The sequence below is a fragment of the Hyperolius riggenbachi genome, chromosome 1 (genome assembly GCF_040937935.1).
Source record: "Hyperolius riggenbachi isolate aHypRig1 chromosome 1, aHypRig1.pri, whole genome shotgun sequence".
NCBI lineage: Eukaryota > Metazoa > Chordata > Amphibia > Anura > Hyperoliidae > Hyperolius > Hyperolius riggenbachi.
In genome coordinates this window covers 686,922,744-686,938,563 of record NC_090646.1, presented here as the reverse complement: position 1 = coordinate 686,938,563, position 15,820 = coordinate 686,922,744, and the positions used below count along the sequence as shown (strand labels likewise).

Here is a 15,820-nt window from a genome sequence, read left to right as displayed (position 1 = left end):
GCCCTTGGTCCCTCTGTGTGCCATGTCCCAAGTCCCAGTGCTGGGAAGTGCCCTTGCTCCCTCTGTGTGCCATGTCCCAAGTCACAGTGCTGGAAAGTGCCCTTGCTCCCTCTGTGTGCCATGTCCCAGGTCACAGTGCTGGGAAGTGCCCTTGGTCCCTCTGTGTGCCATGTCCCAAGTCACAGTGCTGGAAAGTGCCCTTGGTTCCTCTGTGTGCCATGTCCCAAGTCACAGTGCTGGGAAGTGCCCTTGCTCCCTCTGTGTGCCATGTCACAAGTCACAGTGCTGGGAAGTGCCCTTGGTCCCTCTGTGTGCCATGTCACAAGTCACAGTGCTGGCAAGTGCCCTTGGTCCCTCTGTGTGCCATGTCCCAAGTCACAGTGCTGGGAAGTGCCCTTGGTCCCTCTGTGTGCCATGTCCCAAGTCACAGTGCTGGGAAGTGCCCTCGGTCCCTCTGTGTGCCATGTCCCAAGTCACAGTGCTGGGAAGTGCTTTTGCTCCTTTTGTGTGCCATGTCCCAAGTCACAGTGCTGGGAAGTGCCCTTGGTCCCTCTGTGTGCCATGTCACAAGTCACAGTGCTGGGAAGTGCCCTTGGTCCCTCTGTGTGCCATGTCCCAAGTCACAGTGCTGGAAAGTGCCCTTGGTTCCTCTGTGTGCCATGTCCCAAGTCACAGTGCTGGGAAGTGCCCTTGCTCCCTCTGTGTGCCATGTCACAAGTCACAGTGCTGGAAAGTGCCCTTGGTCCCTCTGTGTGCCATGTCACAAGTCACAGTGCTGGGAAGTGCCCTTGGTCCCTCTGTGTGCCATGTCCCAAGTCACAGTGCTGGAAAGTGCCCTTGGTTCCTCTGTGTGCCATGTCCCAAGTCACAGTGCTGGGAAGTGCCCTTGCTCCCTCTGTGTGCCATGTCACAAGTCACAGTGCTGGGAAGTGTCCTTGGTCCCTCTGTGTGCCATGTCCCAAGTCACAGTGCTGGAAAGTGCCCTTGGTTCCTCTGTGTGCCATGTCCCAAGTCACAGTGCTGGGAAGTGCCCTTGGTCCCTCTGTGTGCCATGTCCCAAGTAACAGTGCTGGGAAGTGCCCTCGGTCCCTCTGTGTGCCATGTCCCAAGTCACAGTGCTGGGAAGTGCCCTTGGTCCCTCTGTGTGCCATGTCCCAAGTCACAGTGCTGGGAAGTGCCCTCGGTCCCTCTGTGTGCCATGTCCCAAGTCACAGTGCTGGGAAGTGCCCTTGGTCCCTCTGTGTGCCATGTCCCAAGTCACAGTGCTGTGAAGTGCCCTTGGTCCCTCTGTGTGCCATGTCCCAAGTCACAGTGCTGGGAAGTGCCCTCGGTCCCTCTGTGTGCCATGTCCCAAGTCACAGTGCTGGGAAGTGCCCTCGGTCCCTCTGTGTGCCATGTCCCATGTCACAGTGCTGGGAAGTGCCCTCGGTCCCTCTGTGTGCCATGTCCCATGTCACAGTGCTGGGAAGTGCCCTCGGTCCCTCTGTGTGCCATGTCCCAAGTCACAGTGCTGGGAAGTGCCCTTGCTCCCTCTGTGTGCCATGTCACAAGTCACAGTGCTGGGAAGTGCCCTTGCTCCCTCTGTGTGCCATGTCCCAAGTCACAGTGCTGGGAAGTGCCCTTGCTTCCTCTGTGTGCCATGTCCCAAGTCACAGTGCTGGGAAGTGCCCTTGCTTCCTCTGTGTGCCATGTCCCAAGTCACAGTGCTGGGAAGTGCCCTCGGTCCCTCTGTGTGCCATGTCCCAAGTCACAGTGCTGGGAAGTGCCCTCGGTCCCTCTGTGTGCCATGTCCCAAGTCACAGTGCTGGGAAGTGCCCTTGCTCCCTCTGTGTGCCATGTCACAAGTCACAGTGCTGGGAAGTGCCCTTGCTCCCTCTGTGTGCCATGTCCCAAGTCACAGTGCTGGGAAGTGCCCTCGGTCCCTCTGTGTGCCATGTCCCAAGTCACAGTGCTGGGAAGTGCCCTTGCTCCCTCTGTGTGCCATGTCACAAGTCACAGTGCTGGGAAGTGCCCTTGCTCCCTCTGTGTGCCATGTCCCAAGTCACAGTGCTGGGAAGTGCCCTCGGTCCCTCTGTGTGCCATGTCACAAGTCACAGTGCTGGGAAGTGCCCTCGGTCCCTCTGTGTGCCATGTCCCAAGTCACAGTGCTGGGAAGTGCCCTTGGTTCCTCTGTGTGCCATGTCCCAAGTCACAGTGCTGGGAAGTGCCCTTGGTTCCTCTGTGTGCCATGTCCCAAGTCACAGTGCTGGGAAGTGCCCTTGGTCCCTCTGTGTGCCATGTCCCAAGTCACAGTGCTGGGAAGTGCCCTCGGTCCCTCTGTGTGCCATGTCCCAAGTCACAGTGCTGGGAAGTGCCCTCGGTCCCTCTGTGTGCCATGTCCCAAGTCACAGTGCTGGGAAGTGCCCTCGGTTCCTCTGTGTGCCATATCCCAAGTCACAGTGCTGGGAAGTGCCCTTGGTCCCTCTGTGTGCCATGTCCCAAGTCACAGTGCTGGGAAGTGCCCTTGGTCCCTCTGTGTGCCATGTCCCAAGTCACAGTGCTGGGAAGTGCCCTCGGTTCCTCTGTGTGCCATGTCCCAAGTCACAGTGCTGGGAAGTGCCCTTGGTTCCTCTGTGTGCCATGTCCCAAGTCACAGTGCTGGGAAGTGCCCTTGGTCCCTCTGTGTGCCATGTCCCAAGTCACAGTGCTGGCAAGTGCCCTTGGTTCCTCTGTGTGCCATGTCCCAAGTCACAGTGCTGGGAAGTGCCCTTGGTTCCTCTGTGTGCCATGTCCCAAGTCACAGTGCTGGGAAGTGCCCTTGGTCCCTCTGTGTGCCATGTCCCAAGTCACAGTGCTGGGAAGTGCCCTCGGTCCCTCTGTGTGCCATGTCCCAAGTCACAGTGCTGGGAAGTGCCCTCGGTCCCTCTGTGTGCCATGTCAATAGTATAGTAGAGGCGCCTCACGTAATATCAGCCGGTATTCTATATACAAGGATACACACTGCAGCCACTGTAGAGGTAAATCCTCAGCCTCCAAAGCAGTAGATATATCAAAAAATGCAGCAGCGCTGTGTAGTACACCCTTGAATGATGCAGTTCCACCTCCAGAGATCCCAGTGATAGGTTCTTCCTCTCCTAAAAGTGCAGCTCAGTGCACAAAAAAAAGGGAGATATGGATTCTCTCAGTGGAATATTGAATTGCAAAATTTATTGGAATAAATGGATTTTTAAAAACAGGTAAGATAAAACTCACATCTAGAGGGTCCCACTCCAGTAGGAACCCTCTTGGCAACAAACGCTTCCCACTCCGTGTGGTACTACAATTATCAGCGATCAGTGTAGCATTGCCCGCTCTCGTCCCGACTAGTTTCGGCCTTCCGCCGTTATCAGGGTATACGAGAGCTGGCGGGCAAACCACAAATATATACACTTAGATAGCCATAGTTACCTCTCTCCAAGTCAGCATAATTGCGAATGGCACCCGCCGCTCGTAGCGGGCACTTCCGAGTCGCACGGAAAGTACTTCCGGTTCACGTAAGTGAACCCGGCCGTCACTGGAGCGCACATGCGTTCCACCATAGTACAGAGCCGAACGCCAACAGGATCCGATCGTCATTGGAACGCGCTTGCATTCCAACACAGTATGCGGCCAGAAGGCCGCGCATAACGGCTCCACACGTAAGTCCACTTGCATATAGATTGGTCATTCTATATGCATTGGTAAATGTGCTGTCTTATGAGGGAGGCATCATTTCATATAAAATATATACACGGCTTTTATCATAAAAATATAAGAATGTAAATATAAAAATGAATATAAAAATAAAATAAAATTGAAAATAAGAACAAAAAAGGTACAGAACTATCAAGCAAGTATCTGAATAAAAACATCCGGAAAATACATGCCCACATATATGCATCTTCAAACCTTTTAAACATAATTATATCCTACCGCAACCTTTGTCTACCCACTAATTCATGCGGAAACATGAAAGAACAGCAAAACCAAAATAGTCCATAAAAATATTATAAAATTATTCAGTATTATCAATGGAAAATGCTATAAAGTTATACAGTATTGTCTCTCAATAATACCAACTCAATACAAATGTTCATACGCTCCCTCTTGTGGTTGAAAAGTGTATCGGTCTTCTTATTTTATTTTTCATTTTCCATAGTGTCCAAGTTACAAAGGAATCCTCCTGCCCCATCTTGTGGGCAAGCAATATATTGCACATATGTCCCTTTATTTGAGCCAATATACTATTTTTCTTTGATGGTGAATAAAATTATATAAAACAGGAAGAAGCTTACCATCTCACTCCATTTTCTTTTCATTACATTGTAGATAATATAAAGTTCCTCACCTCAGATATTTCCTTCATGTGTCTTAACTGTTGGCCAAAAAACAGTTCAAATTAAAATCTATATTTAAACCATTCGGATGCATGCAGTTTAGTTTTACTATCCAATTCATCTCCAACTTTGCCAAATCTCTATCCATATTGTTTCCTCTCCAATTTTTCTTCACTTGATCAATAGCTGTGAAAACCAGACCCCTTGGATTGCAATCATGTTTCTCCTTGAAGTGTGCTGAAACGGAATGGTCCATAAAGCCACTTCGTATGTTATTTACATGTTCATAAGGTCTCTCCCTGAGTGCCCGCGTCGTCAACCCCACATATTGTAGACCACACGGGCACTCAAGGAGATAGACCACCATTTTAGACTCACAGTTCAAGAGATTCTTAATAGGGAAGGTGTCTCCTCCCATTCTGCTGGTAAAGGATGAAGTTCTCCGGGCAACATTCGGACAGTGTCTGCAAGCAAAGCAGAAGCCACATTTATAGAACCCTTTAAAATCCCCCAACGTGCCAGTAGATTGATTTGGGATATCTACAACACTTCTTGTTATCAAGTCCTTCACGTTAGGTGCTCTTCTAAATATCACTCTCGGTTTTTCTGGTATTAAATGTGACAGTTCGTGATCCGCCTGCAGAATATGCCAGTGTCTTTGTAAAATCTTTCTAATATCTCTATGTTGAACACTATAGTCTGTGATCATCGAAACTTCTGGCTCCTTCACATTAGTTGATTTATCCTTGAATATTATAGCTTTCCTATCCTTCTGTGTTACCTCTCCCCGAACTTGATTTATTTCTTCTTCCTTATAGCCTTTTGCCAAAAATCTTTGTGTTAGTAGGTCTGCTTCTGTATTGAAGACTGACAGCTGTGTGCAGTTTCTATAGACCCTTAGCATTTCACTTTTGGGTACTGATTTAAGCCAGTTTTGGTGATGGCAACTATCACTAGGTATATAGCTGTTCCGATCCGTGGTTTTAAAGAGAATCTGTATTGTTAAAATCGCACAAAAGTAAACATACCAATGCGTTAGGGGACATCTCCTATTACCCTCTGTCACAATTTCGCTGCTCCCCGTCACATTAAAAGTGGTTAAAAACAGTTTTAAAAAGTTTGATTATAAACAAACAAAATGGCCACCAAAACAGGAAGTAGGTTGATGTACAGTATGTCCACACATAGAAAATACATCCATACACAAGCAGGCTGTATACAGCATTCCTTTTTAATCTCAAGAGATCATTTGTGGGTTTCTTTCCCCCTGCAGCTATCTTCCACTGAAGTGTCAGGCTGTTTCTTCCTGCAGAGTGCAGACAGCTCTGCCTGTATGTAATTCCTCAGTATGTGAAAGCCCAGCCAGCTCAGAGGAGGATTTATCCAGCTTGTAAAAGATAAGAGAGAAGAGAGAAGCTGCTCTAATCTAAATAATACACAGGCAGTGTGCATAGAGGGGACTGGAGGGGGGGGGAGTGCATAGCAGAACCACAACACTGAAGAACTTGGCAGCCTTCCAGACACAGCCTGACAAGTCTGACAGGGGGAAGATACATTGATTTATTACAGAGACAGTGATAGTATAAAGTGTTGTAGTAAGCTAGAACACATTAGAATAGCTTTTGGAACTTGTAGGATGGTAAAAAACAGGATGCTATTTTTGTTACGGAGTCTCTTTAAAGAAAGTCTGGGTTTTTACTCTGCCCTCTTGTTTACTGATGGTTAGATCTAAATAGTTGACTTTGGTTGTACTGTAATCACATGTAAATTTGAGATTTTCTTCATTCCCATTGATAAACTCGATAAAGGTCAGCAAAGATGTCTCGTCCCCCTCCCACACGAACACCACGTCATCTATGTATCTTTTCCAGAATTTTAGTGCACTATGTCTTTTTGGATCTATATATTTCTCTTCCCACTCAGCCACATAGAGGTTAGCGAGGCTGGGAGCATATTTTGCTCCCATGGCTACGCCGACCCTCTGCAAATAAAACATATTGTCAAACCAGAAGTAATTTCGGCTCATGGCAAATTCCAAACATTCCAGTAAAAATCTTATTTGGTGTTGGTTAAAATTTCCTGAATTAATTAAAAAATGTTTCACAGATGAAATACCTCTTTTCTGGTCAATGACCGTATATAAAGATGTCACATCAGCTGTGACTAAAAAACTACTATCAGGTAATCGCACATTTCCCAATAATCTAATTAGTTCCTTCGAGTCTTTTAAATATGAAGGCACTTTAACTACCAGTGGTTGTAAGAAATTGTCCAGAAACTCCCCTAATCTTGATGTTATAGAACCAATTCCACTAACAATCGGCCTACCTGGTGGCTTTTCGCAGTTCTTATGAATTTTTGGTAATGCATATAATACCGGTGTTCTGTAGAAGGAGGGAACTAGTTCTGTACCTTTTTTGTTCTTATTTTCAATTTTATTTTATTTTTACATTCATTTTTATATTTACATTCTTATATTTTTATGATAAAAGCCGTGTATATTTTATATGAAATGATGCCTCCCTCATAAGACAGCACATTTACCAATGCATATAGAATGACCAATCTATATGCAAGTGGACTTACGTGTGGAGCCGTTATGCGCGGCCTTCTGGCCGCATACTGTGTTGGAACGCAAGCGCGTTCCAATGACGATCGGATCCTGTTGGCGTTCGGCTCTGTACTATGGTGGAACGCATGTGCGCTCCAGTGACGGCCGGGTTCACTTACGTGAACCGGAAGTACTTTCCGTGCGACTCGGAAGTGCCCGCTACGAGCGGCGGGTGCCATTCGCAATTATGCTAACTTGGAGAGAGGTAACTATGGCTATCTAAGTGTATATATTTGTGGTTTGCCCGCCAGCTCTCGTATACCCTGATAACGGCGGAAGGCCGAAACTAGTCGGGACGAGAGCGGGCAATGCTACACTGATCGCTGATAATTGTAGTACCACACGGAGTGGGAAGCGTTTGTTGCCAAGAGGGTTCCTACTGGAGTAGGACCCTCTAGATGTGAGTTTTATCTTACCTGTTTTTAAAAATCCATTTATTCCAATAAATTTTGCAATTCAATATTCCACTGAGAGAATCCATATCTCCCTTTTTTTTGTGCACTGAGCTGCACTTTTAGAAGAGGAAGAACCTATCATTGGGATCTCTGGAGGTGGAACTGCATCATTCAAGGGTGTACTACACAGCGATGCTGCATTTTTTGATATACCTCTGTGTGCCATGTCCCAAGTCACAGTGCTGGGAAGTGTCCTTGCTCCCTCTGTGTGCCCTGTCCCAGGTCACAATGCTGGGAAGTGCCCTTGGTCCCTCTGTGTGCCATGTCCCAAGTCACAGTGCTGGGAAGTGCCCTTGGTCCCTCTGTGTGCCATGTCCCAAGTCACAGTGCTGGGAAGTGCCCTTGGTCCCTCTGTGTGCCATGTCCCAAGTCACAGTGCTGGGAAGTACCCTTGGTCCCTCTGTGTGCCATGTCCCAAGTCACAGTGCTGGGAAGTGCCCTTGCTCCCTCTGTGTGCCATGTCCCAAGTCACAGTGCTGGGAAGTGCCCTTGGTCCCTCTGTGTGCCATGTCCCAAGTCACAGTGCTGGGAAGTGCCCTTGGTCCCTCTGTGTGCCATGTCCCAAGTCACAGTGCTGGGAAGTGCCCTTGGTTCCTCTGTGTGCCATGTCCCAAGTCACAGTGCTGGGAAGTGCCCTTGGTCCCTCTGTGTGCCATGTCCCAAGTCACAGTGCTGGGAAGTGCCCTTGGTCCCTCTGTGTGCCATGTCCCAAGTCACAGTGCTGGGAAGTGCCTTTGGTTCCTCTGTGTGCCATGTCCCAAGTCACAATGCTGGGAAGTACCCTTGGTTCCTCTGTGTGCCATGTCCCAAGTCACAGTGCTGGGAAGTGCCCTTGGTACCTCTGTGTGCCATGTCCCAAGTCACAGTGCTGGGAAGTGCCCTTGGTCCCTCTGTGTGCCATGTCCCAAGTCACAGTGCTGGGAAGTGCCCTTGGTCCCTCTGTGTGCCATGTCCCAAGTCACAGTGCTGGGAAGTGCCCTTGGTCCCTCTGTGTGTCATGTCCAAAGTCACAGTGCTGGGAAGTGCCCTTGGTCCCTCTGTGTGCCATGTCCCAAGTCACAGTGCTGGGAAGTGCCCTTGGTCCCTCTGTGTGCCATGTCCCAAGTCACAGTGCTGGGAAGTGCCCTTGGTCCCTCTGTGTGCCATGTCCCAAGTCACAGTGCTGGGAAGTGCTCTTGGTTCCTCTGTGTGCCATGTCCCAAGTCACAGTGCTGGGAAGTGCCCTTGGTCCCTCTGTGTGCCATGTCCCAAGTCACAGTGCTGGTAAGTGCCCTTGGTCCCTCTGTGTGCCATGTCCCAAGTCACAGTGCTGGGAAGTGCCCTTGGTTCCTCTGTGTGCCATGTCCCAAGTCACAGTGCTGGGAAGTGCCCTTGGTCCCTCTGTGTGCCATGTCCCAAGTCACAGTGCTGGGAAGTGCCCTTGGTTCCTCTGTGTGCCATGTCCCAAGTCACAGTGCTGGGAAGTGCCCTTGGTCCCTCTGTGTGCCATGTCCCAAGTCACAGTGCTGGGAAGTGCCCTTGGTCCCTCTGTGTGCCATGTCCCAAGTCACAGTGCTGGGAAGTGCCCTTGGTCCCTTTGTGTGCCATGTCCCAAGTCACAATGCTGGGAAGTGCCCTTGGTTCCTCTGTGTGCCATGTCCCAAGTCACAGTGCTGGGAAGTGCCCTCTCCCTCTGTGTGCCATGTCCCAAGTCACAGTGCTGGGAAGTGCCCTTGGTCCCTCTGTGTGCCATGTCCCAAGTCACAGTGCTGGAAAGTGCCCTTGGTTCCTCTGTGTGCCATGTCCCAAGTCACAGTGCTGGGAAGTGCCCTTGCTCCCTCTGTGTGCCATGTCACAAGTCACAGTGCTGGGAAGTGCCCTTGGTCCCTCTGTGTGCCATGTCACAAGTCACAGTGCTGGCAAGTGCCTTTGGTCCCTCTGTGTGCCATGTCCCAAGTCACAGTGCTGGGAAGTGCCCTTGGTCCCTCTGTGTGCCATTTCCCAAGTCACAGTGCTGGGAAGTGCCCTTGGTCCCTCTGTGTGCCATGTCCCAAGTCACAGTGCTGGGAAGTGCCCTTGGTCCCTCTGTGTGCCATGTCCCAAGTCACAGTGCTGGGAAGTGCCCTTGGTCCCTCTGTGTGCCATGTCCCAAGTCACAGTGCTGGGAAGTGCCCTTGGTCCCTCTGTGTGCCATGTCCCAAGTCACAGTGCTGGAAAGTGCCCTTGGTTCCTCTGTGTGCCATGTCCCAAGTCACAGTGCTGGGAAGTGCCCTTGCTCCCTCTGTGTGCCATGTCACAAGTCACAGTGCTGGGAAGTGCCCTTGGTCCCTCTGTGTGCCATGTCACAAGTCACAGTGCTGGCAAGTGCCCTTGGTCCCTCTGTGTGCCATGTCCCAAGTCACAGTGCTGGGAAGTGCCCTTGGTCCCTCTGTGTGCCATGTCCCAAGTCACAGTGCTGGGAAGTGCCCTTGGTCCCTCTGTGTGCCATGTCCCAAGTCACAGTGCTGGAAAGTGCCCTTGGTTCCTCTGTGTGCCATGTCCCAAGTCACAGTGCTGGGAAGTGCCCTTGCTCCCTCTGTGTGCCATGTCACAAGTCACAGTGCTGGGAAGTGCCCTTGGTCCCTCTGTGTGCCATGTCACAAGTCACAGTGCTGGCAAGTGCCCTTGGTCCCTCTGTGTGCCATGTCCCAAGTCACAGTGCTGGGAAGTGCCCTCGGTCCCTCTGTGTGCCATGTCCCAAGTCACAGTGCTGGGAAGTGCCCTCGGTCCCTCTGTGTGCCATGTCCCAAGTCACAGTGCTGGGAAGTGCCCTCGGTCCCTCTGTGTGCCATGTCCCAAGTCACAGTGCTGGGAAGTGCCCTTGGTCCCTCTGTGTGCCATGTCCCAAGTCACAGTGCTGGGAAGTGCCCTTGGTCCCTCTGTGTGCCATGTCCCAAGTCACAGTGCTGGGAAGTGCCCTCGGTTCCTCTGTGTGCCATGTCCCAAGTCACAGTGCTGGGAAGTGCCCTTGGTCCCTCGTGCTGCATAAAGTGGAGTCTGACTCTTTAGGATTGTCCTGAGGTGGTCTCCCCCGACTGCTCCGCAGGGCTCCTGTGGGGTGTGTGGCTGCATTGTAACAACTCGTCCGTGCCGGCGGCAGCTCCGTCCGTGCTACAGTATGTCCTCTACTAAATGACCCTGCACAAGTTATTTACACATAATATGCGCTGCATGGAGAAGAGGCAGCAGCGGAGATGAGGACGAAGCAACGGACGGAGCAGCCGCTGGGACAGGCGAGTTGTTATAATGCAGCCACACACCCCACTGGAGCCCTTTGGAACAGAAGCAGTCATCGGGGACCCCCAGGCTACTATTACCCCAGGCCCCCTTGCTGCTTAAACCGGCCCTGGGCCAAACTATACTCCATGTAGACAGACTGAGTCCCGCTTTTCACACCCTACAATTAGTGGACGCTTCTCCAGAGATATCAGGGTGCAAAGTGACCCCAATGTTAAAGTCTATGGTGATATCAGGGTGCAAAGTTCCCCCATCGCCTTAAGGAGTTCTTTTCCATCCTCAAAATCAAACAAGCTGACACTTACCTGGGGCTTCTATCAACCCCCTGCAGCTGTAATGCCCCCCACCGTTCTTCTCTGATGCTCCGTTCCCCGCCGCAGGTCCTGGTCTAATCACACAAGTGATTACACTGCGGCTGTGCGGCCATGACCGCTCGCATGCTCGCCCCCGCTCGTGTCATTGGAACTTAGTGCGCAATACAAGAAAACTTTGTACTGCGCCTACACAGTAAGCTCCGAATGACGCGTATGGCCAGGAGCGCGCATTAATTATTCGTTTGTTTAGACGAATATTAACAGCGGATCGGAGGACGGCGCAGGACATTACCGCTGCAGGAGGCGGATGGAAGCCCCAGGTGTCAGCTTGCTTGATTTTTAGAATCCCCCAGAACACCTTTTTAATGTAAAGTCTATAGGGGCCAATACACCTAACAATTTTCCCGTCGATATACAGCAGATTCGATCACTGTGATCGAATCTGCTGTGAAATCTTTGCGCAAACGCTGACAGAACGATCGATTTCCGTCCGAAATCAATCGTTCCCGTCGATTCCCATCGACTCGTCTGTGCGAAAGATTTTTCTCGATCGCTGGCGGGTCGGGAGTGTGTCGATAGCGGTGTTCGAATGCCCGACGCAATACAGCAGAGATACATTACCTGTTCCGGCCGGCGCAACTCCCCCGGTCTCCGATGTCTTCTTCTCCGCTGGGTTCCGCGTTCCGGTCTGCCTGGCTTCACTTCCTGTCCCGGCAGGAAGTTTAAACAGTAGAGCGCCCTCTACAGTTTAAACTTCCCCTGGACAGGAAGTTCAGTGAAGCTGGGGCCTGGAGCGGAACACAGTGCGGAGAAGACAGCGGAGACTGGGGGAGTCGCGCCGGCCGGATCAGGTAATGTATAGCTGGCAGGCGGCGGCAGCTCCACAGATTGTGATCAGTTTCAGGCTGAAATCGGTTCACAATCTGTTTGCAGTAAAGGCAGCCATACGATCCCTATCTGATCAGATTCGATCACAGAGGGATCTATCTGTTGGTTGAATCTGATGGCAAATCGACCAGTGTATGGCCACCTTATGCTGGGAATACATGGTTAGATTCTGAGCCATCTAGATGGCTTGATAGATAATTTCCGACAAGTCCAATCTCCGGCCCGATCGTTTCTGTGCTTGATTCTGCATAGGGAACAATGGGAAAACATAAGAAAAACTGATAGAAGATAAGAGAATCGCCTGCAGAATCGAGCAGCAAAATCGACCCCTGTATTCCCAGCCTTATAGCAGACGCACCATCTGAGCAGCGCTGTGTTTGCTTGTGCTGCTAATACTTCTGGTGCGCATGCGCAGTAGACGGGTCTCCGCAGAGCGAGGGTGTGAAGGCTGCGCGTGTCTGCCGTAGAGGGCAGCACTGAGGCAGCACGATCAGATGCCGGGGAGACGCGTGCGCGGAGTGTCTCCGTGTCACAGGCGGAAGTGACTACCTAGGAACGGGCGGAAGTGACGTATAACCCCTCTGCAGTGATGGGCGAAAGTGACGTCTCCATAGTGACGGGAGATGGCGAACATAGCGGAGGCGCACCGGGCGGAAGTGACGTGTCTCCATGGTGACGGGCGGAAGTTGCGTGCCGTCCCCTCAGCAGTGAGGGGCGGAAGTGACGTGTCTCCATGGTGACGGGCGGAAGCTGCGTGCCGTCCCCTCAGCAGTGAGGGGCGGAAGTGACGTGTCTCCATGGTGACGGGCGGAAGCTGCGCGGCGTCTCCATAGTGACGGGTAGTGATGGCGGACATAGCGGAGGCGCACCGGGCGGAGGTGCTGGCATACATGCGCTGGGCTCAGGCCAGGCGGCAGCTGCGGCTCCGGGGGGTGACATGCTGCTTCGGGGCGGTGCGGGAGGGCCGGCTGCAGGAGGACAGCATGTATACAGCAGAGGAGGTGGCGGAGCTGCTGGACGGCCTGCAGGGGGCGGTAGTGAGTGAGCTGGAACTAGAGCTGCTACACTCCAGCCACACTAATGTGCTCCTCCTGCAGCAGCTCCTCCAGCAGGCTGAGCACTGGCACCTCCGGCTGCACGCCGACCTGTCCGAGCTGGAGAACCGACGCCTACTGGAGGAGGTGGCCGAACTGGAGCGCAACCCTGACTCCACCCCTGCCACCACCAAGCCCCGCCTTACTCCGCTGGATGGCCCCTCCCAGCTGCTGACCGCCGAGATCTCCCGCCTGCAGGAGGACAACGACAAGCTGAGGGGCCGCCTGCGCACCCTGGAGGCCCACATCACCTCCACGCTGGACGAGAAACGCAGCGCCGAGACCGCCCTCAGAGATCTGCGTCAGCAGGAGGCCCCGCCCCCGCAGAACGTCTCCCACCTGGAGGAGTCCCTGGCCAGCCTCAAGGTGGAGCTGCAGAAGACGGTGGGCGAGCACAGCACCAACCAGAAGCAGCTGGAGGAGAACCTGACCGGCACCAAGCACCAGCTCCTCCGAGTGCAGCACCAGCTCACCATGGCTGAGAAGGAGCTGGAGAAGAAGTTCCAGGAGACCACCGCTTACCGCAACATGAAGGACATGCTGACCAAAAAGAACGAGCAGATCAAAGACCTGCGCAAGAGACTCAACAACTACGAACCCCAAGACTGAGGATCCCAACCATAAGCCAGGAACCCCAACTACATTCCCCAACACCAGCCAGCAGACCCTAAAAGTCTTCTCACACGTGGGTTCCTCTGGTTACCAAACTGGACCCCACCCCCGCCGAACCCCAAGACTGAGAATCCTGACCACAAGTCAGGAACCCCAACTACATTCCCCAGCACCAGCCAGCAGACCCTAAAAGTCTTCTCACACATGGGTTCCTCTGGTTACCAAACTGGACCCCACCCCCGCCGAACCCCAAGACTGAGAATCCTGACCACAAGTCAGGAACCCCAACTTCATTCCCCAACACCAGCCGGCAGACCCTAAAAGTCTTCTCACACCTGGATTCCTCTGGTTACTAAACTGGACCCCACCCCTGCCAAACCCCAAGACTGAGAATCCTGACCACAAGTCAGGAACCCCAACTACATTCCCCAACACCAGCTGGCAGACCCTAAAAGTCTTCTCACACCTGGATTCCGCTGGTGGCCTAACTCAAGTGCAACCTCGACTCTACCACTGCTGAACTGAGCACCCCAACCTCAAGCCAGGAATCCTAACTATATTCCCCAACACCAGCTGGCAGACCCTGAAAGTCCTATTCCCATGCCTGGATTCCTCTGCAGACGCTTGTCTGAATTGCCATTCATGGACCCTCCTGAAATACTGCGTGTCCCAAGATCTCTTCTGGTCTTCGCATCTGTAAGGACACCACAGGTGCCCTCATACTCTGTATTATCCACCTCCTACTCACATGGTAGAAAGGCCACATTTCTGCTGAGAATTTCTGATGGTGAATGACATGCTAATATCTCCAGCTTGGTGGAAAATATAATGCAAATTCTAATCCTCTTGCAGCTGAGCCAGCCAGAAGCATTCCCTGCTGGTTTGACTGACCCTGTTGCATGCAAGCTTGAATGACCTTTTCTACTGACTGTCCATTAACCTATCCCATAAAGTCAGGGATTATTTAATGACACTCCTGTCTGTAGTATCGTAAGTCAGTCAACCCTGAGGGCACAAACCCACTAGCAGCCTCTGCTAAGCATTAGTGAGTTGTAAAGCTCTCTCTAATGCAATGCCATGGGGGAGTTTTATAAAATCGCATCGCTCTACTGGGATTACACCCATAGTATTACATCAGCAAGAGCTTCTCACATCACAAAGCGCTTAGTAACATACTGCTAGTGCGTTCTAGGCCTCTGACATGTTCTCTGCATACACACATCTAATTTTATCACCTTCATGTAGTATGATTTACCTACATAATCTGTACATAGTATTCAATATCTGTTGATCCTCATACTACATGGGGGTGGTAACATTGGTCAGTGATTGGCCAATCATAACTACCTTAGTTATGATTGGCCGATACTATCCTTTAGTCCCAAGATCACATGGATTATGGTCTTCTGTAATTGTCCTGAGTGGCTCTGAAAGCATATTCTGCAACTTGTGGCTCTGGAGCTGAGCAGGTCACCATCTGATCTGATGAAATGAGTATCTAACCCTGCAACTATCTGACCCTGGTTCACACGGAGCCAGGGCTGTGGAGTCGGAGCAGTTTTTGAGTACCTGGCTGTGCTGTTTATACTCCTCTTGGTAGGAATCCCTAGTAACATGTCAGAATTGTTCTCTTCCAGCAATGTCTTGCCTCCAGTGGCTGTAATAACACATTTTCAGGAACTAAGAGACTCCTCTCACTTTATGAACAGTTAATCCTGTTGTTAATATTTGCACACTATTGTTGTGTACACTGTCACTTGTCATACCTGCCCTTCCTGGCGTGACAATGGCTATAGTAATGTTCTTATACACGGAGTGTTGCCAGGATTGTCTTCTTCCTGTTTCATGTTAATAAACTCTCTGTTCCCAGTTGGTACACGTGTTGTGCTGATCATTACAGAGCGAGTATGTTACACATCCTCTGATGGGGATTTGGGGACGCTGTGTTCCTTGCTTATCGGGAGGAAATGTACCTTCCTGTCTTTGTGGATCACAGTAAATGAAGGGTTTTTATATCCGCAGGTTATGTTGGATTTTCTGGCTTTGTTTTGGCCCAGTGAGGGGGAAATAAAGGTGGAATGTGAGTATTTAGGCGATAAGCACCTTTATCTGTCTCTCTGTAAATACATGATATTTAGCACCATAATGCTGGGTACACGCGTTTCGTTTTACTGCTCGATAGATGCGTTCGATTGATAAATTCCGTCGTCTGATATTACTCTCGCTCTTTTTACCGCTTGATTTCTCATAGAAGTGA

The 15,820-nt window shown here is 51.1% G+C and overlaps 2 protein-coding genes across 4 annotated transcripts in view; one reads left to right on the top strand and one right to left on the bottom strand.

The window, feature by feature from the left end:
• Positions 1 to 12,462, bottom strand: part of LOC137532606 (proteinase-activated receptor 1-like) — a 61,526-nt gene extending 49,064 nt beyond the window's left edge. Inside the window, exons 1-2 of one of the 3 annotated variants that reach the window (XM_068253322.1) lie at positions 12,407 to 12,462; positions 4,293 to 4,372 (exon numbers count right to left, since the gene is read on the bottom strand). The gene's annotated coding sequence lies outside the window, so the exon portion shown is untranslated. Of the gene's footprint in view, positions 1 to 4,292; positions 4,373 to 12,215; positions 12,249 to 12,406 lie in introns of those variants that run through there. The other 2 variants (XM_068253341.1, XM_068253330.1) reach the window with 2 other exon arrangements.
• Positions 12,463 to 12,547: 85 nt separating this feature from the next.
• On the top strand, positions 12,548 to 15,439 carry LZTFL1 (leucine zipper transcription factor like 1). The gene has a single exon (XM_068253353.1). It carries the CDS (start codon positions 12,703 to 12,705, stop codon positions 13,558 to 13,560), a length of 858 nt encoding a protein of 285 aa, XP_068109454.1. The 5' UTR covers positions 12,548 to 12,702; the 3' UTR covers positions 13,561 to 15,439.
• The last annotated feature ends 381 nt before the right edge of the window (positions 15,440 to 15,820 follow it).